The following is a 24,153-nucleotide window of genomic DNA, read 5'->3' as shown; positions in this document are numbered from 1 at the left end:
TTTATTTGCTATCTTAAAGGAAACCTACCACTTCTGACGGTAGGTATGAGATACAAACACCGGGCACCAGCTCAGGGTGAGCTGGTGCCGGTGCTTAGTCTCGTTAGTGTTAAAACCGCGGTATCGCGGTTTTAACACTTTTGAAACTTTCTAGCAGAAACTGCTTCGGCGCTGCGCGCGGTCGTGCGCGCGCAACGCCTGCGGCGTTTCCAATGTAGGCGCGCGCACGATCGTGTGCACGAAGCGCCGAAGCAGTTTCTGCTAGAAAGTTTCAAAAGTGTTAAAACCGCGATACCGCGGTTTTAACACTAACGAGACTAAGCACCGGCACCAGCTCACCCTGAGCTGGTGCCCGGTGTTTGTATCTCATACCTACCGTCAGAAGTGGTAGGTTTCCTTTAAGCCACACACCATGTTGAATGCATTTTTAATTTTGGATCCCCTAGTCAAAGCAACTTACATACATTTTTTGATAACATATTTGTGCATAGACATTTTTGTTGATTTTGCCTTATATGTTTTTTAGTGCACTAATAGGCATCTTCCAGAACTTTATAATATGATTCTTAAAATAGACCATAAGTGTTGAATTGTGTGGTATTGGTGTGCCAGGGAGTGACACATCCTGGTAATTGTTTTTACACAGCAGCCCATTTATACAGGCACTGTGCCACCTACTAAACCTAAGTAGCACGGGGTGGGGCAATATCCTATGCACCAGAGCTCATGCATTCTGGGGGAATGACCACTATTGGTTAAATATTGATGGTCTGTCTTAAGTATAGGTCATCTATTTCCATGCATTCTAAGTTACTGGTAACTTTGTTCTTAGGTAATAGATACGTGAAGGTAATGTCTAAGTCCTTTAGAGAAGAGAAAGGGAGACAACTTATTTTCTTTCTCTGCCACCTACATATTTAGTCATCCAGAATATTTTAAATCACAAATTGTCTCTGATTACTAGAATAACAAGACATATTTGTGTAAGTATATTTACAATGGGTGTAACTCACAACATTACGTATACCTGCAAATCAAAACTGAATTTGGTGTAACCCTTATAAGATGTTTAGGAGGTTAGAAATAGCCCCAGATGACATCTAGTTTCTTCCATGATAAAATCTGATAAATGTTCTTTCAATACATCTATATTTTCTTCAGTCTATGTCTTGTAGACTGCCAGTTAGATGTATTAGACAGTATAACATTGCAGTCACTCTTATCCTGCTGTCCCTCATTAAAATGCACTCTAAAATGTACTAAATTGTACCCTAGGGAGATAAGCTGGTCTGTAAATGTTCATCTGGAAGTGACACCGAGAGATATGTACAGAGCAGCTTATCTTCACAGGGAATAATGTCCTATTTCAAATGGAAGAATCTTTCATTTACTGTCTAGTCCATTGACTAATGTGTTCAAAATATGCAAATCTCCGACTGAGCACAGAAAATGGAATAAATATAGAGAAAGGTACAGACTGATATCAAGTTTGAGAATGATATTTCAAAACATCCCAACAGTGTATTCCAATCTGTATGCTATTATATCTTTCCATTTGTACCTCACAAGTGAATTTTTCAGGATTATAGATCCATATTAGGAGAACTATCAGGGTTTGTTGATTTCGAGGTAAACAGCAAAACCTGTGAGGCCTTGTTTACATCGTGTTAGTGAAGCACATTTGGCTTAGGACATGCCCCCTAAATGTATCCTTAGGGTAACATTAGCCAGACTGAGGAGCACAGCCCACATTTGGTCTCTGTCACAGTGGTATAACTTAGTTTAGCACAAAAAAACAGTAATCTTTTATTGGAACTGTAGGTGTAAAGGTCACTTTATGGCCCCTGTTTAATGCATACATCTCAGTGGGAGTTCACTATGGCCCAGATTTACTATTAGTGAGGAAAAGTGAACTACCTGCAGTTTGCCTCACTAATGTGCAGCGGGTGCCACATTCATGAAGGTGGAGCCCAGTCTTCATAAATGTGGTGCACGCTGCATGCGCCCAATGTGCAGGAACACCGATTTTTTTTCAGGTGCACTGGCGGCACATTTCTGACAGACTTGCCGACATACATGTGGTGTGTGTTTGGTGTGAATAAGTTCCTCATGTTGTAGTAACCCTCAAACATAAAATCTTTTCGGTTCGTACTTCATAACTATAATTTTACTACTGTTTTGAATCATAATTGTAGTCACAGAATGGGTGCGCACAATAGCCAGTAGTCATAGCAGAGATTCTCCCATATATATGAACGCCTGGCAGAGTGTGCAAGTGTTTTAAATGGAAAATGGGACCAGCAAGCAGCACTGTTAGAAGGTCACTGCCAGCGCCAGTGTGCCCGCAGTAGTTTATATGCTACTTTTGTGCCTGCACCTATCGTGGGTGTTACTGGTTGGAGTCCAGAACAGGATTTTTAAATTCGGATCCAGGTACACTTCTAATGCTCTTTTCCATGTCCATTGATTCTGCAGTATTCATCCAGTTTTTGCTACTTTATTGAAAGGGTTAATCTATGCATAAGTATGTGCCCCTTTGCGTGTGAATGAAGAATGTCAAAGGGTAGGGAGCCTGAAATGTATCATAAAGCTGCAGTCAAAGACTTTGCTGGAAAGGCTTCAATGGTAAACCGCAGGCAGCTGTCATGGTGTATTGATCATCATACATCCTCCCAACCGAGGCAGGAAACCTGATATCCAATCACAAATGGGCAGAGACGAGCGACAGGAAGGAAAGACTAAGCACATGAGGTTATACAGCAGTAATACTATACATTACAGAGCCTGCTAACAAAGCAGTTATGTGATACCGGCACAGTTACTGAACATTTACTGTGCCTTCAAATGTACTGCACAAAATCCTTACTGAGGCAGAATATATGTGCTGGCTTAATAAATACCATACTAACAGGTTACATAAGTGTGTAGCTGCTAGCATGAAATGATGTACAAAATGCAGGTCATCAGTTCAGTTTTATATCTCCTGATAATTGCACTACTTTCTCTGCATTGACTTTCCAAGGATTTTGTATTTCGGGAGCTATCAAGTGTATATATAATGAATTATGTTGACCCCCATATGACTACAAAAAGTGAATTATAGAATATCTATCATTCATGAGACCTCCTATTCATTTGTCAATCCCATAACTAGACCAGTTTGTATTGTAGGCTGGTTTTCTATTTTACTATTATAATCTGTTTTTATTATTATTTTTCATTTTATTATGGATTAAATAGTTTAATCCAAGTGTTTTTATATATTTAATTGTTTTTCCTGTTCTTTACGTAAGCATCTCTTTTTCTTCTTGCAGCTGTCAATGAAAGAAGTTGGAGAAGGTTTACAGGAGCAGATGAACTCCATGATGGGTGCACTACAGGAACTGAAACTACTCCAGGTTCAGACTGCTCTTGAGCAGCTGGAAATTTCAGGGGAACGGAACCAACTTCACACTATGAGAGTGAATCCATATTGCCAAAGTGTCCAAGTGGCTGCTGAGGTCAGGAATGAGTCCAGAAGACAGGCTGAGAATATCAAAGCAGGTGGAAGAAGTCTAGACAACAGCTCGGTGGCTAGTAGCCGAAGGTCATACACTGCAAGCACAGTTAGCTCTGTCTCCATTCCAGGCTTGAATCAAGGTCATCAAGTGTTATTAGAAAGAGTTGCAGAGACTGAACCCTCTTTGCCCATATTGCCTGCAGTGGACAGACGGCCTGCATATAAATCACAACCTATGCCTCACAACTCTCATCGCCATTTCCATCATGATAATACTCATTCTGAATTGGAGCAGAGTACTGATGATTTTGTATGTGATGAAACCAATGACTGGACATCTTCTCTTATGTCTCAGAGCAGGAACAGGCAGCCTCTTGTCTTGGGTGACAACATCTTTGCAGATCTTGTAGGAAACTGGTTAGATCTTCCAGAAATGGAGAAAAATGGTGAAAACTGTGGAAGTCTTTTAAGTGTCAACAAATCGCATGAAATTTGCAAAAAGTTTTCACTTACAGCCAATTTTTTCAAGAAATTCCTGCGAAGTGTTCGTCCAGACCGAGATAAACTTCTGAAAGAGAAACCTGGTTGGCCAACCTTGGAAGATCAAAAACCTTATATCTACAAGAGAAGCAAGAAACCAAGCAAGCAAAAAAGTGTGTTCTATTTCCCATCAGCAAATGACTTAAAAAGTAAAGTTGAAAAAACAGGCAGAAGCGATGGGAAAAACATTGCAATAAGTGCCAAGAGAGACCGGAAACCAGAGGATTCTATGTTTACAGGGTTTGACATGAACACAGTAGTTTGGGTTTAAGGTGTGGAGGTGATAACATTGCGACATTAACCCTTTAACACGTATGAGTAAAGGGCATTTCCGTTGTGTTTACTTGATTGTATTCAGCTAAGCTGAATACAAAAAACTCCATAAGTTCTGTAGTAAAGAACTTGTTGCTGTACATTTTGTAACAACTATTATAGACAACTAAAAGCCAAGCTGGTTCTTGGTACTCAAGTGTCATTTTTTTTTTTCTTTAAATATGTTTTTCTAAACTTTGAACTACTGCAAAAACATGTCTGACAATCTGTTCAGAATGGACATGCACATTGCTTCACAGAAACGACAGGTTTCGGGCAGTTATGAGCTTCAGCAATTAATTTTGTGCAATTATAGAACAACGTAAATTGCCTATTATTTAGACTAATCCATGTCGGTATGAGCCATCAAAATGATCTTTTGTAAAGCCTTGAACCTTCTTTTGCTGGGATCTTGTGGCGTCATATGGCTTCACAAAGTCTATTTTTATACACTATGGATAAACAGATGAAGAAAGGTCACAGTATTTTTTTTTGTTTGCAAGAGAAAGACCTATTAAGACGTACTGTGACCGGACTGGTCTGTCCAGCAATTACCTCAAGCCACATCATATCTTGGTATTATCTTTGCATCTTTATAAATACAGTAACTTGAAAGCTTCAATAGATCAGACCAATTATACTGTAATGACTCATTGTATCACATATATAATAGCTCAATCTAAAGAAGCATGGGCACATATTAAAAGGGTAAGGCATGAGCACTGTATGCAATATGCAGTACATTTATATAGTTGCACTCAGTCTATTCAACAAAGCACTTGTGATGCAATGTAACAAAGTTGTTTCAACCAATGTATGTTGATAGACATACTGTATTATTATGACCTTAATCTGAATAGCGTATTTTGATGTATGGTTAACAGTTTCATCCTGAATTATATGAAGTTCTTAAGACTTTCATACACATATCCTCATGACTGTAGTTGACTTATTGTTTTCTTGCTTTGCTTAGTTGCTTATCATGATGAATAATTATACATCACAACTCACTTCATACAACACTTGCCACAAGACATCACATGGTTATACCTTCAGGGGAGGGCCATGTCATTTCGTTAGACCAGGACAGTTCTGTATTTGTGTTTATTAGTAAAATCTTGTCATAATCAAATATTTTATTAGGGAAATAAAGAATACCACTATGGTTCTATTGGAACTGTATCATGTAGGTTATTTGTGTTTGTAGAATTTTTATTAGCTGTGATCTTAGACGTCTACCCCATCAGGCTCAGATATTCACTTCCACTTCAAATGATGTGTTATTAATAAGCATGGAGATGAGCCTTAAGCTATACAATGTAGATACATATTTCTTGTCTGCTACTGTCTTAAGGCCCCATGCCCATTAAAACAAAGTAAGACAAATGATTGATTTTGGCAGTACCTAATATGTTTTGGGACCTCTTCACCCTTCTCCAACAGATTATGTGATTAGAATTAAGGATATGTTAAATTTCAATTTACCAAATTATCTTCCAAAAGAGTATTCTGGTAGTGACTTCACTACCAGTACCTGCAAACCAGTACCTGCACACATGTCAAGCTGGTATAAGGTTGGCTGTTACTTAAAGTGGTACCTTTTATACAGTTTATTGAGATCAAGACTACCTGGTAGAAGTTTTTGGATACAACCTGACCCTTTAAAGTTTGCCAAATGTAGACCATCATACTGGATAGCACCCATCTGGTACCCAAAGGAATACGGCTTCTGCATAGGTGTGGTGCAATATGGCTCAACACCTGATGCAACCTTAGGTAAAATGTCTCATAAAAAAAACTGTGGGATCCATTCCGGCATCAGTCTCCCTCCGAATCAGGTGAGAAATGCTTGGGCCAAACATATGTGAACTCTCCCTAGAACATGTGAGCACCACCATCAGAAACAAAGTAACTGCTACTGTCCATTGCTTTTAGCAAGGGGTCCGATAGTGAAGTGAGGCAAGAAAAAAAACACATGAATCACATGAATCCAGCAGTTGCCAAAAATTAAGATTGAGCATGTTGTCTACAAAACTAGTAGTACAGCATTTAATATAATATTTAATTTATATTTAAACATGTTACTCTCTGGTTACTGTGGGTAACAAGAGAATTTTTAACATATTTCCTATTTGGAGAAGTAGTTTATAATGTATCCAAAATGTGTATGAAAATCTTGCCTTTATCTAAGGTTTTCAAAACTGTCTGTAGAGAGTATAACTATGACTGATGTTGGGTATTTAGAGCTTGCTTTTATGTGTACTTTCATGATTTGATTGTTTCAGGGTAGAATGTAGTATTTATATGAGAGTTTGAAATATTGGTTGCTATGCTGTAATCTGATGAGTGTCTCCATATGGTAGTAAAACCGCTGTGTGAAATGTAACCGTGAACATGTGTTTTGCTTGTATGCTAGTCTTTGATGTGGAAACTGGATTTTGCTTCTGCTTTTTTAGATAAAAATGTTATCATCATCTTATGCTGTACAGTCTAGAATTCATGTTGGGACATGCCTTATATAATCTATCTTATATATATATATATATCTGTCATATCTGATTTAGGCTTTTTTTGATTCATCATGCGCACAGTAGCAAAAGAAGCCCCATATACTGTACTGTGGATTATATAGATGTTTCAAAGGGAGTACCTATATTATGGTATCCGATGAAACATAACGTATTGGAGAAACATGGTGGTATGGCTCAATGGACTTCTATATCTACTATAGCTGTGTCGGTGACCTTTTGGTGTTCTCAATTTTGAATTTGGGCAGTATAGGCCATGGTTGTGCCAAGCCTAAATTAGACAGCTTATACCTATTTTGCGCCATGTGCTAGTCATTGTATCAGCAGATAGCACACATCCCTCTTTACTGCAATGGGCTCATGCCCATGGCGGTGGATTTTATGGCCCTATGCTTGAGCCGCCTGTCCATGCAAATTATAGAGTATGCCTGTTCCTGGTCTAGACAGTCTTTTTCTATTGTCATCACCATGTGACAGGCCCCAAACAAGGGACCCAGCACCCATTGTTTGCAGTCTGTCTCAGCCCAATTTCTGGTCACAATTTATTCTCCATGATGTTTCTAGGTAAGCGAAAGAACCAAATCTTCTGTTTCCTCTTTTGCAGTGTATTGGATACATCATAGCTGCCTCTGCTTACTAGCTCACATACATTTGAGAATCAAACATAAAGTCAACAAAGAAAAAAAAAATGCTAATGGTGGTAGCCTACATGTCCACATACACTTTACCATATTACCACAAAATTTCGTGACTTTTTAAGGAGAACATGTCTTGTATAAAACAAATATATGATCCTTTATTGTTTTTCAACTTCAAAAAATAAGCTTTTGCAATAAGTTGAAATGATTTGTTCAAATGTTTTGAATTAAAAAATCATATACTATGACATGTTAAAATGTTCCCATTACATCAGTTTATTTTTAGCATTTGCAGGTGACTCTTCTATGTCAGCATGATGGAGTTAGCACTGGATTGAAGGTGTAAAAACATAACAGGTCTTGGCTAAAAATAAAGACGTCATTAAATATCTTTATCTCAAAATAGGCTCTAATTAAATAGCGGAACTTGTACTTCTGAAACTGTGAAATGTAGAAATATCTTTCCAAGTCACCTCTGAACCATAAGGACTCTACCAATGTATAGTTTCTTAATTGCTATTATTGCCAAAATTCCTTAATTCCGTGCTGGTATTCAAGGACCTTCCTCTATTGAAGTGTTTTTCCAGGGCTTATAGTTATGACATTATCCGGATGCCTGGAAGGGACATTCCAATTCTAAAACATATTTGAATAATAAAGATATTATTCTTTTTACCCAAAGCTGAAATCCTCTGCCTGCTATAGAATCTATGTACGGAGTGTGGTAATGGGAGAGGCATGGAGGCTAAAGCTATATGATGATCACAAGTCATGCTAAAATCTAGGAACTACTGCAACTTCAGATTCCTAATATTTGTCTGAAGGTCACCGATAACCTTGAAAATGATATGGAAACAATGAGATTTTTGTGGAAGAGATTGATAGGGACTTACTGATGTCTTGCCTGGTGCTTCATCGATGTATGCAATAGACAAGACAAGAAATGTGTTCACAATTTACCAACTTTGTCTTTTGATCTTTTTTATTATTATGACCAATAAAATCTCTGGATTGTTTGTAAATATTGTCTTCCATTATTTTCATATTCTTTCTTCAATTAAAAAAATTATCAAAAGGTCACACAGTTTCAATAATGCTATCTATAAAAACTGTTTTATGGCTTTGATGAACATTGTATTGAAATAAGATCATTTTAAGTACAATTTGTCCTGTAGAAAACAATTCCTGATGCAAATTTGGAATTGATAAATGAAATAAATATGGTCCATTAATGCATTTGTTTGTATGGATCTGAAAATGTTAATATATACAATGTATATTTTTAAGGGGAACAAGCAATTCTTTCCGTAGTTTATTTATAGCATGTTTATCTGTCGGTTTCATGGGAAGGGAGGGGTTGCTGCTACCTCTCTCTCTGTGTATGAAGCAGAGCTGGATGTGTTCAAGACTGTGAATACAGAAAGTCTCCTACACAGAATAGTGAGGTACAAGATCTACCATCTTCCCTATCAATTCTTCCATCCCAGTCTGTGATTTTATAGAACTTTCTCTGTCTCTCTCTCTGTACCTCATGCTGCTCCTCAAACCCACCTTGTCATTGGCAGTATCAGCTTTGTGTAGATACGCTATTAACCCTTAGTGCTCCCACAGCATAAGCTATAGACTGAATGTAACTGGTTTCTTCCACTTATTACATGTTTCCTGCACCTCCATGTGATGGAAGCTGCCACATCTTGTATACTGTTCAGTGTTCAGTGGATTTACGTGTGGGAACCTAAATAGATTTGATGCTAAATTACTTTGAGAGAGAATACATGGCATCATGGGATCTGTGAGCAAACTAACTGGCCTCAGCTTGAGGACATAGACAGACAGACAGATAGTCTCATAACACATATAATAATTTGGTAAAATCATTATAACTTTACAGATACACTTTAAAGTTATATATTAAATATGAGTTTACTCCATTTTCTCTATTTTTATGATAATGAAATCGAATACAATAAGTTCTGCAGAGTGTGTATTTGGATTTTGCATTGTAAATTGTGCACAAGGAATGATTTCTGGACACACCAGCAGAGCATATCTGGAAAAGACCCCAGTCAGATGAAGGAAGAGACACAATTCTCTGTGACAGCCTTTAGACTGTGAAAAAAGGACATCATTAAAGGAAAGTCTTCCATCTGACACTAAATAGGATTATCTCTCAGAGGATTACTTATTCAGACCCATACAACAGATTTTCTATGGCATTGGAGCTGTAATTAACTGCCTATCATTGTCATATAAGGACTTGACATTTGTCAATTTCTCTATGTAAATTAAAGATATTTTATTATGGAAATTAGTGAATATCATTTGCAAGTAAGTTCACTTTAAAGAGAGGGACTGCAAAACTTGCAGTATATCATCCTTGTGTACATAATGATGGCAGTCAATGGGAAGTTCCAAATATATTGGGGGGAATTTGAACGCCAGTCAAGACCAGGGGGAGATTCATGTGCCTTCTCCACCAGAAAACTGGAAGAGAAGGCTTAATGGCTCTCCCACATTGTTTGCATGTGTCAATAGGCATATGTTTTTTTTTCTCTTGTCAGCTTCTCTCATGCATATTCATTTAGCCAAATTTATTCCCTTCATGACTGCCATCTAGCTTTAAATAGTGGGGCTAATTTACGGGTTGTGCTGTGCACTTTAGTTAGACTGTTCACATTCAGTCTGCGCTGCGCTGGGATTGTGGCGCATGCAACCCTTTTGCGGAGCAGCTGCGCTGGCTTCCATCGGACACAGATTAGGGGGCGCGTCGTTTGACTGAGCGCAGTATTTAACATTCAAATTGTGTCGCACACCCTATGTTAACCCCTTCCCGACGCGCGCCGTACTAGTACGGCGCGCGCCGGGTCCCGGTGCATGGAGAGGGCTCGCGGGCCGAGCCCTCTCCATAGCCGGTAAGTCTTTGCTGCATATTGCAGCAAAGGCTTACCGGTAACACCCGCGATCGGTGCTAGCACCGATCGCGGGTGCTTTCACCGCGATCGCCTCCGGCAATGCTGCCGGAGGCTTCAAAAAGATGGCGCCGCATGGGCGCCGCCATCTTGGCGCGGATCTCCGCTCCCCGATGACGTCACGGGGAGCGGTGATCCATTGCCATGACAGCATCGGGCCTCACGAAGGCCCGAAGCTGTCTCGTTTTAACCTATTCATTACAATGTGCTATCAGCACATTGTAATGAATGAGGAGTAAAATCCCCATATACTGCCATATTGCAGTATGGCAGTATATGGTAGGATCGATCAGACAACCTAGGGTTAAAGTACCCTAGGGAGTCTGAAAAATAGTTAAAGTAAAAGTAAAAAAAAGTTAAAAAAAAAAAATTATATTAAAAAAACCTAAAAATTCAAATCACCCCCCTTTCCCTAGAACTGATATTAATATTAATAAACAGTAAAAATCATAAACACATTAGGTATCACCGCGTCCGAAAATGTCCGATCTATCAAAATATTATAACGGTTTTTCACTGCGTTTAACCCCGTAACGGAAAATAGCGTCCAAAGTCAAAAATGACATTTTTTTGCCATTTTGGAAAATATAAAAAAATTAATAAAAAGTGATCAAAAGGTAGCACAGTCCTAACAATGATAGCAATGAAAACGCCATCAAAAGTCGCAAAAAATGACACCACCCACAGCTTCGTACACCAAAGTATGAAAAAGTTATTAGCGCCAGAAGATGGCAAAATCAAAAAAAAAATTTTTGTACAGGAGGTTTTAATTTTTTTAAATGTATGAAAACATTATAAAACCTGTACAAATGTGGTATCCCTGTGATCGTAGCAACCCAAAGAATAAAGTAGACATGTCATTTGGGACGCAGAGTGAAAGCTGTGAAATCCAAGCCCACAAGAAAACGTCGCAAATGTGTTTTTTCACCATTTTCACTGCATTTGGAATTTTTTTCCCGCTTCCCAGTACGCGCCATGGAATATTAAATACCGTCACTACGAAGTGAAATTTGTTACGCAGAAAATAAGTCATAACAGAGCTCTTTATGTGGAAAAATAAAAAAGTTATAGATTTTTGAAGGTGGGGTGTGAAAAATGGAAGTGAAAAAACTAAAAAAGGCCAAGTCGTTAAGGGGTTAAAGACGCACCACAAAAAAAATGGTGAACTCTGCCCTAAAATCCAAGTCCACAATACAATGGCACAAATGCGTTTTTCCACCAATTTCACAAAAATTTCCCACATCCCAGTAAACGGCATAGAATATTAAATACTGTCACTACAAAGTGCAATTTGTTGCACGTAAAACAAGCCCTCACACAGCTCTTCACTTGGGAAAATTAAAAAAAAAAATTATAGATTTTTGAAGTAGGGGTAAAAAAAATGAAAATGCATAAACCAAAAAGGTTCAGATCGTTAATGGGTTATTTGAAGTGAATCCCCCTCCGGCCAGTCAACGGAGAGCAAAAAACGTAATAAATAAATAGAAAGCCAATTTTTTTTTTACATTTTTAGTTACCTCACTGCTAATTCCTTAAAGAAAAAAAAAACGTAAACAATAAAGATATCCTGCTGAGTTTAAGTCTCACATGTTATAAAAAAAAAACAGGAATGATTCTTGTTGAAGCCATCTATCTATACATATTGGGAAACATTTACCAGAAAACTGTTGTAGAAGCCCTAAAATAATTGTAATTATTTGCAAAACACTAGTAATTGCAATTATTTTCCACACCATTTGGAAGGCAGTTATGTAAAATAATTGCTATCTTCCAGAAACAGCACCACAGCTATCCATAGGTCATCTCTGGTATTGCAGATCTGCTACAGTCACATTTTTAGGATACTTTTTTTTTTTACTTAAGCTTTTTCTTTTTTTTTTTTTTAAGAAACAGATGCTCATTTTACATACCTGCCTTCCAAATGGTGTGAAGGGGAAAATAATTGCAATAACTACTGTTTTGTAAATAATTACAATTGTTTTAGGGCTTCTACGACAGGAAAACTACCATTTGTTTTGCATTGTGAACCAAACATACCTAGAGAATACTGTAGCTACACTTTTGCAGAAACATATCTTGTTTAATCCCTGATCTGAGTGGTTTTCTCTAAAAACAATTATAAAAATCAGGGTCTTGGGAAAGCTTGATGCAGGCTGGCTGCCATACATAAACACTTTACACTGAGCTTCCTGAACTGTCCAGACAGGACTAAGAGGAGAGCGCCAGGGCAGCCACAGGAGCGGCAAAGCCTCATTATCATAATTTTACAATTGTTATTTTAGCAAAACCACTCAGTTCAGGGAATAAACAAGATATGTTTCTGCACCAGTGTCGCTACAGCATTCTCAAGGTATTTTTGGTTCATAATGCATAAAAGCAAATAGTAGATTTTCTTTAAATTAGCAGTACAATTTCCCTTAAAAGAATGAGACGCTAGCATAACTGTTACCCAAAATAATACATGTTAATGTTACATTGACTTGACAAGAAACCGACTGCATTCTGCTGGGTTATGCGGAACTGACAAAGCTATTAGGTCTGCGATTTTGGGAAGAAAAGTTGCCTTATAGCTGGTGACTAGGCTGATGTTCCCACAGTTTGAAATATCATCTCCATGAATCTTATTAAGGTCTCTCCCATGGGATTTTATGGGGCTCAGTGGAACATACTGTTTATACTAAAGAGGCCGGAAGTTGTGATTTCTAGTGAAGATTTACACACTGTCCTTGTAGTGTAAATTTATAATTGATAAGGAGACAATGAGATGTTCTCTATTCACACAGTATACTTGAAAACGACCCTCTCACATATGTAACACCAAACACTGACATTTTCCTTACACAAACAGCACACTTCCAGTGCTCACATACTGTAAGTAAAAAACTTGCATAAAACACACATAAACATCACAACACAATGTGCACACAGAACATTTATAGTGGTAAAGACTACACTGACATCAATGTGCTACATTTCAAAGTCATTGTACAACTGTCATTACTTCCTACTATAATTCTTACAACCTACTTGCAAATATAATAACCACAACAGGGTCCATATCTTATTGGCGCACCATTTGCAGCGGCATCGGGACTAGTAGGTAAAAGCCCCACTGTCACCCTACCCTAGAGCCACTTCCTACTGGCTGGCAAATATCATTAATAAGTACTGCAACGTTCAACATACATTTGTTTTTAGAGACCACAATGTATGTATAATTTTCAAATTCAAAAGTTTTATTGAAAATACACAAAAATTACAAGCAGAGATTATAACATCACATTCAAGCGGTAGCATGTTGGATACTTATGGTCAGGGCCGCCGATAGGGCAGTACAACTGGTACTGCCCTATGGGGCCCGGACTCTAAGACACTAGGGGGGGGGGGGGCCCGGCCGGTGGGCCGCAGACTGTGTGGTCTGTGCTGCACAATATGTGTGGGGTGGAGGCGCCGGGGGCCGCTGGTTAACCCCTTCCCGACGCGCCGGGTCGAGCCCTCTCCATAGCCGGTAAGTCTTTGCTGCATATTGCAGCAAAGGCTTACCGGTAACACCCGCGATCGGTGCTTTCACGGAGATCGTCGCCGGCAATGCTGCCGGAGGCTCCAAAAAGATGGCGCCGCATGGGCGCCGCCATCTTGCCGTGGATCGCCGCTCCCCGATGACGTCACGGGGAGCGGTGATCCGTTGCCATGACAGCTTCGGGTCTCACGAAGGCCCGAAGCAGTCTCGTTTTAACCCATTCATTACAATGTGCTATCAGCACATTGTAATGAATGAGGAGTAAAATCCCCATATACTGCCATATTGCAGTATGGCAGCATATGGTAGGATCGATCAGACAACTTAGGGTTAAAGTACCCTAGGGAGTCTGAAAAATAGTAAAAGTAAAAGTAAAAAAAAGTTTAAAAAAAAAAAATTATAATAAAAAAACCTAAAAATTCAAATCACCCCCCTTTCCCTAGAACTGATATTAATATTAATAAACAGTAAAAATCATAAACACATTAGGTATCGCCGCGTCCAAAAATGTCCGATCTATCAAAATATAATTACGGTTTTTCACTGCGTTAAACCTCGTAACGGAAAATAGCGTCCAAAGTCAAAAATGACATTTTTTTGCCATTTTGGAAAATATAAAAAAATTAATAAAAAGTGATCAAAAGGTTGCACAGTCCTAAAAATGATAGCAATGAAAACGACATCAAAAGTCGCAAAAAATGACACCACCCACAGCTCCGTACACCAAAGTATGAAAAAGTTATTGCCGCCAGAAGTTGGCAAAATCAAAAAAAAAATTTTGTACAGGAGGTTTTAATTTTTTTAAATGTATGAAAACATTATAAAACCTATACAAACTTGGTATCCACGTGATCGTACCGACCCAAAGAATAAATTAGACATGTCATTTGTGGCACACAGTGAAAGCTGTAAAATCCAAGCCCACATGAAAGTGTTGCAAATGTGTTTTTTCACCATTTTCACTGCATTTGTAATTTTTTTCCCGCTTCCCAGTACACGTCATGGAATATTGAATACCGTCACTGCAAAGTGCAATTTGTTACGCAGAAAATAAGCCATAACACAGCTCTTTATGTGGAAAAATAAAAAAGTTATAGATTTTTGAAGGTGGGGAGTGAAAAATGGAAGTGAAAAAACTAAAAAAGGCCAAGTCGTGAAGGGGTTAAGTGCGCAGTGCGCTGCGTACAGTTCTTTCATGCTTACCCTGCCGCCAGCGTCGCGTCGGTCTCTGCGCGCTTCCTCCTGGGCTGGCTGTGTGATCCCGCGAGATCCAGTGCTGGGTCACAGGTCTCGCGGGATCACACACTGTCTGCAGGAGAAGAAGGCGCGCGCAAGAGAACGAGAAGAAGACCGGAGCAGCCTTTTCCTTTTTGTAAATATATTTTGTGGCTGGGGCCAGAAGAGTGTGCCTTGTCGTAGCAACAGGCCTCAAACCCTGTTTGTGAAAGGTCACTGCGGGGGGCAGGAGGCTTGTTCGGTTTTGGGGTGTGTTGGGGCCCAGACACTTTTGCTGTATGGGGCCCCGAATTTCCTGATGGCTGCCCTGCTTATGGTAATAAAGACCGATTAGCCAAATGCTTATGTGCTGCATCGATGTGCAGGCCAGAGGGGAACTTTCCTGGGTGTTAACAGGGAAGATAGTGTGGGATTTGGTGCACCCTCTGCTGGACCAGGGCTACCACCTCTACCTGGACAATTTCTACACCAGCACTACCCTGTTCAAGTGCTTCGCTTCCAGAAATACTGCGGCATGCGGCACTGTACTCAGAAATCAGAGCGGTCTCCCTAAGTCGCTGCTTGGGCAAAAAGTTAAAAGGCACGAAAGCAGGGCACTATGCAGCGACTCTGTACAGGAGAGCCGGGCACTATGCAGCGACTCTGTACAGGAGAGCCGGGCACTATGCAGTGACTCTGTACAGGAGAGCCGGGTACTAAGCAGCGACTGTGTACAGGAATGCAGAGCACTATCCAGTGACTCTGTGCAAGAGAGCGGAGCTTTATGCAGCAACTCTGTACAGGAGAGCCGGGCACCATGCAGCGACTCTGTACAGGAGAGCCAGGCACTATGCAGCGACTCTATATTGTGTGTTAAGTACAAGGACATGAGAGAGGTCCTTGTATTAACCACAATACATGGGCACACCACCACCCCTGTACAAGTACGAGGTACCAATACAGAAACCCCCAAGCCGGACTGTATTATAGATTATAAAAAGTACATGGGAGGGGTGGACTTGTACTTGTAGGAGATTCAGCCATACAACGCCATGCGAAAGTCGAGGTGTGGTACAAGAAGCTGGCCATGCACATCATGCAGATGGCACTGTATAATGCTTATGTGCTGCATCGATGTGCAGGCCAGAGGGGAACTTTATAAAGTACTTTATAAAGTTATAAAGTACTTTCTTTGTGGAGACCAGGAAGGGGGAGGGCCAGCACTTCAGGAACCGAGGCCACATCACGCATTGTACCAGGGCAGAACTTTCCAGGAGAAGTTCCCCAAACTGTCAAGAAGGGAAGGACACAGAAGAGGTGCAGGGTGTGCTCCAAAAAGGCATTTGGACACCATTTATCATTGTGAGATATACCCAGAAAACCCAGAACTATGTATGAAAGATGCTTCCAAATTTATCACACTTCCCTGGATTTTTGGATTACCCTGTTGTTACCCTGATGTACTATGCCTAGCTTATACATCATGACGCATGACGCACCTTCCTTTCTAAGCCCTGCCATGTGCCCAACCTGTAGATTATTGCACCATGTTTTTGGGGTGTTTGTCTCCTGTGGCAGCGGCTGGGCACAATATGACATAATGGATATTTTTTACTATGCACCATCCATTATGCATTTTTGGGGAGTCCACCTGTGGGGTTAAAATGCTAACTATACTACTAGATTATTTACTGAGTACCTGCGCTGACAAGGTTATATATAGCATACAAAGTTTAGGTGCAGGGAGCCTACTGTATCGCAGTCTAAATGTTTGGTTCATGTATTAGACTAACCTCTGTTCGGCAGCACATTCCAAATGCCGGAGTGATATCCAAGCGTGCTCCTTATTGTGCTCTTATTGCGGCAACCCTATTAGAACTATAAGAAATCATACAATACCACAGTTGCGCTGGTGTATTAATTGTATTTTGTTTTAAACCCCTAGATTAATTCATGGAGGGGTGTAGTTTCCAAAATAGGGTCAGTTCTTAGTGGTTTCTACTGTTCTGGTACTTCTGGGGCTCCTCCAACACCAATTTAGTGAAAACAGAGCTCCAAAACCAAAATTTTACTCCTTTCCTTCTGAGCCCTGCCGTGTCTCCATCCTACAGGTTATTGCCACCTATGGGGTATGTCCCTAACAGGGGTAACCCACAGAATGATTTTTTTTTTTTACAACCCTACATACATACTTGGGGGTTTCTATTGTACTGGTACCTTAGGGGCACCCCAACACCAGTCTAGTGAAAACGGAGCTTTAAAAGCAAAATGTTGCTCCTTCCCTTGTCAGCCTTGCTGTGTGCCCAACCTGTCATTTATTGGCACATGTGAGGTATTGCCGTACTCAGAGCAACCCGCAGAATGATTTTTGGGGTGTTTGTCTAAAGTGCCATGGGTTGGCATAATATATTAGGCATTAAAATTACATTTTTGCGATAAAAATGCAATTTTACTCTGCACCATTTACTTTGAATTAGATTTTGGCCAGCATGTTGGGGGTTAAAATGCTCACCGAAACCCAAGATAAATGTTTTGAGGGGTCTAGTTTCCTAAATGGTGACATCTTTGGGGGTTTCTATTCTACTTTTACTTCAGGGGGTCTTCAAATACACTGTGGCACCACAAAACATTTGCAGCCAAATTGGTCACCAAAAACCCAATAGCACTAACTCCGCTTTGGACCTCGCTGTGCGACGAAACAGCAGTTGACATCCACATGTCGGGTATTGCCATACTCGGAAAAAGTTGGGCAAAAATTTTGGGATGTATATTTACCTCAAATTCCTTCTGAATGTGTCCATTTTAGGACTAAGAATAATCTCAATTGAAATTTCAAAATTTCCAATCCATTTTTGTTTGCTTCCAGAAAAATATGGAAAGGGTTAACAGACTTCTCAAATGCTGATTTGAATAGTATGAGGTGTTTGGTTCATAAAATGGTGATACTTGTGGGGATGTATAGTACATAAGCCTTTATAGAGCACTTCCAAACAGAATTGGTCACCAAAAATTTTGCATTTTGCAAATCTCTTGAAAAAAATGGAAACGTAAAACAAATTATGGAAATAAAACGAAGACCAATGGCAAAAGGTTTCTACAAAAAAAAAAAAAATGTGGTTTGACTTTTTGTCTAAAAGGTAGAGCATTTGAAACTTTGAAAATTGTAATTTTTTTTTTCAAATTTTTCCAAAATTATTGAATTTTTACCCCCCAAAAAAGAAACTGATCAGTGAAATGACACTACTAACATAAACTACAAGGTCTCACAAGAAAACATTCTCAAAGTGTTGAAAAGTTATTACCCCTGGAGGAGAGACTGGTCAAGTTTTTTAAAAAAAAGGACTGAGCCTAAATGTACAAACAGGCTGCGTCTCTAAGGGGTTAAGTGCACATCTGACCAATCACAATCTAGGGGGGAAAAAGAACATTTCTAATAACCTTTCGAGTAATGGTTTAAGGCTACATTCACACGAACATATAGGAGTGTCCACATCCTCCTCTACCTGCTCCCCAAATCCTCCTCTACCTGCTCCCCACCTTCTCCTCCTCTCCCTGCACCCCACCTTCTCCTCCTCTCCCTGCACCCCACCTCCTCCTCTCCCTGCTCTCCACCTCCTCCTTTCCTTGCTCCCCACCTCCTCCTCTCCCTGCCCCCCACCTTCTCCACCTCTCCCTGCACCCCACCTTCTCCTCTCCCTGCTCCCCACCTTCTCCTCTCCCTGCACCCCACCTCCTCCTCTCCCTGCTTCCTCCTCTCCCTGCTCCCCACCTCCTCCTTTCCTTGCTCCACACCTCCTCCTCTCCCTGCATCCCACCCTCTCCTCTCCTTGCACCCCCACCTCCTCCTCTCCCTGCTCCCCACCTCCTTCTCCACTCCCTGCACCCCACCTCCTCCTCTCCCTGCACCCCACCTTCTCCTTTCCCTGCCCCACACCTCCTCCTCTCCCTGCACCTCACCTCCTCCTCTCCCTACCCCTCACCTTCTCCTCTCCCTGCTCCCCTCCTCCTCCGCTCCCTGCTCCCAACCTCCTCCTCTCCCTGCTCCCAACCTCCTCCTCTCCCTGCTCCCCACCTTCTCCTCTCCCTGCTCCCCACCTTCTGCTCTCCCTGCCCCCCACCACCTCCTCTTCCTGTGCCTCACCTCCTCCTCTCCCTCCATTGCTCCTTTATCCCTCAGGGCTGCAGCTTCTATCAGGTATCTCCATGGTTTCTGTGTAACTCTAGAGTTGCTCCTCCCACACGTCACATAGTGATGATGTCATCAAAGGTCCTTTACATCACAAGGAAATAGAATCTACTGTAACTTCTCAGAGCAGACACTTTCCTGTGTATATACAATGTGCAGGAAATCACCACAATCCAGGGCAGACCAGGGAGACCTTACAACCTCCAGCCTGACAGCAGAGCTGGAGCTTCACTGCTGTCTCCAGGACCTTGGAATAAAGGAAGCATTTGATTGGTTGGCTGGTCTGTTTGACTGTCAGATATTTCTAACAGAATAAGAATTCTGTCACACAGAATAGTATTTTGTAGTATAGAAGTAGAATTCTGTTGCACAGAATAGTATTTTGTAGTACAGAAGTGGAATTCTGTCGCACAGAATAGTATTTTGTAGCACAGAAGTGGAATTCTGTCGCAAAGAATAGTATTTTGTAGTACAGAAGTAGAATTCTGTCACACAGAATAGTATTTTGAACCACAGAAGTAGAATTCTGTCACACAGAGTGCCATTTTGTAGTACAGAAGTAGATTTCTGTCGCACAGAATAGTATTTTGTAGTACAGAAGTAGAATTCTGTCGCACAGGATGGCATTTTGTAGTACAGAAGTAGAATTCTGTCGCACAGAATGGCATTTTGTAGTACAGAAGTAGAATTCTGTCGCACAGAATAGTATTTTGTAGTACAGAAGTAGAATTCTGTCGCACAGAATGGCATTTTACAGTACAGAGTAGAATTCTGTCGCACAAAATACTATTTTGTAGTACAGAAGTAGAATTCCATTTTGTCAAACAGAATGATATTTTGTCTCACAGAAATAGATTTTGTACAGAATAAGAGTCTTGTCTCACTGAATGGCATTTTGTAGTACAGAAATTTAATTTTGAAAAGACTCTAATAAAAAAGTAATTTTGTAAAAAAAATTATTCTGTGCCACAAAATAAAAAATCTGTGTCACAGCACAAGTTTTGTGTCTACAAAATTTAATTCTGTGTCACAAAAAATGATTCTGTAAACATAAAATTGTTTTTTTGTTCACATAATCTATTATGTAAGCACAAAATGAATTTGGTGTTCACTAAAAGTAGATGTGTAGTTTTGTGCAAGTGTAATGAATTTTGTCTTCAAGCAGAATATTTTGTAAACACAAAATTATTCTGTGCTTACAAAATGGATTCTGTGTCACAAAATGCACTGTGAACAAACGGTGCCCCATAGTGAAGAGCAGTGGACTTGAGAGACATCACATCATATGAATATGACAAGCCGTGCACCTGTGTGACAGCAAATGACCAGCAACTTAACTACTAACGCACCTGTGTGACCTCACATGATCAGGGATGTGATAGAATGACAGCAAGCAGAGATTTTGTAAACAGTCATGAATTGATAATGAAAAAATATTGGAAAATTCTAGAACTTATTACACAAACTACATAAATTATTTGATAAAAGGGGACAACCCCTTTAAGCAGCTAATAGTTAATTTCCAGCTTTCCTAAAGAGTGAAAACTAAGTAAGAATATACATATATAGCTCATAAATGTCTCTTTTTCTTCACAGGTCTTGGTGGAAACCCTCCATGTGTCTGTACAGGTGAGCACTGAGAACTCTGTCTTAAGGCTGAAGGTTTCTAAACTGTCATATTTGGTAGACATCTATCTTCTATGCAATGGCTTCCCAGAAACAGGCTTTTAAAGGTGTTGTCCAGGATTAGAAAAACATGGCTTATTTTACCAAAAAGAGCTCCACATCTGAGCATGACCAGTGCAGGTATTGCAGCTCAGCTTCATAGAAATGAATGGAGCTTAGTTGCAACTACTATGCATGGTCTATTGGGAAGCTGGTTGTGAAACAAAGCTGCCATGTTTTTCAAACCCTTTCAAAGGAACCTGTCAGCAGAAATTGACCTAGTATTTGGCGTACAGTATGTTGTCAAACAGGTAGAGTGTTATTAGGTCAGTTTCTGCTGACAGGTTCCCTCTAAGTAGTCCCTATACAGCAAAAGCTAACTCTCGTAAAATGGTTGTGCAGTTTTTTGCGGTTTATCTTGAAGGTCATGTCATATCTATAATATGGCCTTCGAGTAACACAACCAAATACCGACAAGCTCTAGGGCCCAAAACTGGAACCTCTACCCCCTTATGGTTGCTGGAAGGGCAAGTATTTGTAATAGAATTCCCTGTGACTACTTCACTACTTGCAGTTCCATACGGGTAATGTGGTAGTCACCCAGACAGAAAGTCATGTAATCGGTAGGCAACCTGACAACCAGATGGCAAAATCCAGTATGAATTAGGGGAAGAGATGGGAACATGGAAGGGCATAAAGATAAATTCAGAGGCATATAGATCACATAGACATTGTACTACCGCTTCAATATTGCAAATAATAAATGTTCTCCAGGTACAATAATAACCTTCTTTATCTTTGTGTTCAATCTGTTAGTGTCCAGAGTCTGAACCTGTGGTGAACTACAACTGCAGTGTGTAATGAACAGGTTGGTACCGGAGTAGTGAGCTGAGGTTTTAGCATTAGTTCAGTGAGTAGTAGTTGTCAGGTAGATTAGTTAGTAGAAGTATTGTAGTAGATTGGAAAGTATTGGTGTAGTAGATGAGTAACTAGTAGTACTGTATTGTGGTAATTTAATGAATAGTAGTGTTGTAGCAAACTAGTGAGCAGAAGTTTTTTTTATTAGATTAAGGGGTATTGTAGTTTATCAGAGAGTAGTATTGGTGTGGTAGGTTAATTACCGGTAGTAGTAGTATTAGTATTATAGTAGAATAATGACTATTAGTGTTGTAGTAGACTGATGGGTAGTAATATTGTTGTAGATAAGTAACTAGAAGTAGTTTAGCAGTAATTTTTATGTAATAGTGAGTAGTAATGTAGTAGATCAGTGAGTAGTGGTGTAGTAGATCGATGAGTAGTAGTGGTGCAGTAATAGTGATGTAGTAAATCAATGAGTAGTGGTGTATTTGTGTCTTAAACTGGTAAGTGATAATACTTTGGAAGAATAGCAGACTGGTGAGCAGGAGCTAAACTGGAAGGTCAGGGTTCCATAGCTGATGTTATGCTCCCCTTAGTGCTTTCTCAACATAATATAACCCCCGTATTGGCCAACATTTATACAGCTCACAGTAATAGTGCCCTGCTAGTAATAGTGTCCTGCTAGTAAAAGTGTCCTGCTAGTTATAGTGCCCTTTTAGTAATAGTGCCCTGCTACTGGTAGTTCCCTGCTACTGGTAGTTCCCTGCTTGTAATAGTGTCCTGCTAGTAATAGTGTCCTGCTAGTAATAGTGCCCTTCTAGTTATATTGCCCTGCTAGTAATAGTGCCCTGCTAAAAGTAGCGCCCTGCTAGTAATAGTGCCCTGCTAGTAATATTGCCCTGCTAGTAATAGTGCGCTGCTAGTAATAGTGTCCTGCTAGTAGAAGTATCCTGCTAGTAATAGTGTCCTGCTAGTTATAGTGCCCTTTTAGTAATAGTGCCCTGCTACTGGTAGTTCCCTGCTACTGGTAGTTCCCTGCTAGTAATAGCGTCCTGCTAGTAATAGCGCCCTGCCAGTAATAGCGCCCTGCTTACTACAACTACAGATGGATACATAGAGATAATCTATTACACAAACTTTCTATACCAGGGAAATCCCCTTCAAATCCCCCTTTCCTATGAGTCCTTCTCCCGGGACTGGGAACTCTATCTAGAAACTTGCTCATTGGGACTGATAGATAGACTGATACACAAAAGATCCCGAATTGTCGACACTAGCACAGCATCCACTGACGCAATAAAAACTGATCTTGAACAATATGCTGACCATAGCGACTATTCTAGTCTTAACTTATCCGTCTCCAATAGACTCAGATCATTAGAATATTCAATAGTCTCCAAAAAATCCAAAAAACTCACACGAGACCGTCAAGAATACCTTAAGCTCACTCACAGATCATGGGAACCAGACAGAGATCATATTGAATCCTTCACCCCCCTTCCAGCCCAGATGGAGAAACCACCCAACTCCAGACATGTAGTCCCTCCATTCCTCCTTTAATGTCCATCCCAAATCGGACATTAAACAGACAACATACCAATGTACCAACAAAAGGACGTACCTATGTCAACCGTACTCTTAAACGATCTAACGCCAATAATCATCACCATCTCGATGACGGCCAACTACCTAACCCGAAACAGAACCTCGGCAATCATGCCCGGACCACCAATCCCAAACAGACCCTCGACTCTCACAACTATCCACCCACAATGAGACAACAGATAGTCATTTCGAACCGTCTCCCTGTACCTCCACACAAAAACCGGCCTCCCCAACATTACCAATCGGTAAAAAGATGGTCCACCCCTTCCCTCCAGACATGAATAATGACACCTCGAACTCCAAAACACCACTCTCACAGGACTCCAGCAATTCAATTTCTTTTTTAGATCTACCACTCAACCTCAAAGAACCCCCCTCAATGATAATGGAGAACTTGATTCTGCCCCTATTGAGTCCAAAGGCGACCTTCTCCATATTCACTCCATCCAACAGTGGACCAGAGGATGTAGGGGACGGAGAAGCCGGAACAAAAAACAAGAAAATAAACCACTAATTGACAACAAAGCCCAAAAGGTGAAAATTTTCAACCTTTCGACACATCCACTCACCCCCAGTGAAACGAGCCTACTCAGTAAAGGCCTCTCCTTCTGCCCCTTC

General features: G+C 40.3%; 1 protein-coding gene and 1 long non-coding RNA gene across 5 annotated transcripts in view; both read left to right on the top strand.

Moving 5' to 3' along the window:
• Nucleotides 1–8,554, top strand: part of INKA2 (inka box actin regulator 2) — a 33,226-nt gene extending 24,672 nt beyond the window's left edge. For 3 of the 4 annotated variants that reach the window (XM_072137596.1, XM_072137597.1, XM_072137595.1), the window contains exon 2: nucleotides 3,315–8,554. In XM_072137596.1, the coding sequence (XP_071993697.1) occupies nucleotides 3,321–4,310 (990 nt within the window). In that variant the 5' untranslated portion in view covers nucleotides 3,315–3,320 and the 3' untranslated portion in view covers nucleotides 4,311–8,554. The remainder of the gene's footprint in view (nucleotides 1–3,314) is intronic. The other variant, XM_072137594.1, reaches the window with a different exon arrangement.
• An 11,018-nt stretch (nucleotides 8,555–19,572) lies between these two features.
• LOC140116678 (uncharacterized) lies at nucleotides 19,573–22,164 on the top strand. Its single transcript, XR_011852898.1, has 3 exons — nucleotides 19,573–19,688; nucleotides 21,004–21,036; nucleotides 21,889–22,164. It is a non-coding gene; the product is annotated as an uncharacterized lncRNA (long non-coding RNA).
• The last annotated feature ends 1,989 nt before the right edge of the window (nucleotides 22,165–24,153 follow it).

The sequence above is a fragment of the Engystomops pustulosus genome, chromosome 2 (genome assembly GCF_040894005.1).
Source record: "Engystomops pustulosus chromosome 2, aEngPut4.maternal, whole genome shotgun sequence".
Taxonomy (NCBI): Eukaryota; Metazoa; Chordata; class Amphibia; order Anura; family Leptodactylidae; genus Engystomops; species Engystomops pustulosus.
This window is presented reverse-complemented; position numbering and strand designations above follow the sequence as displayed.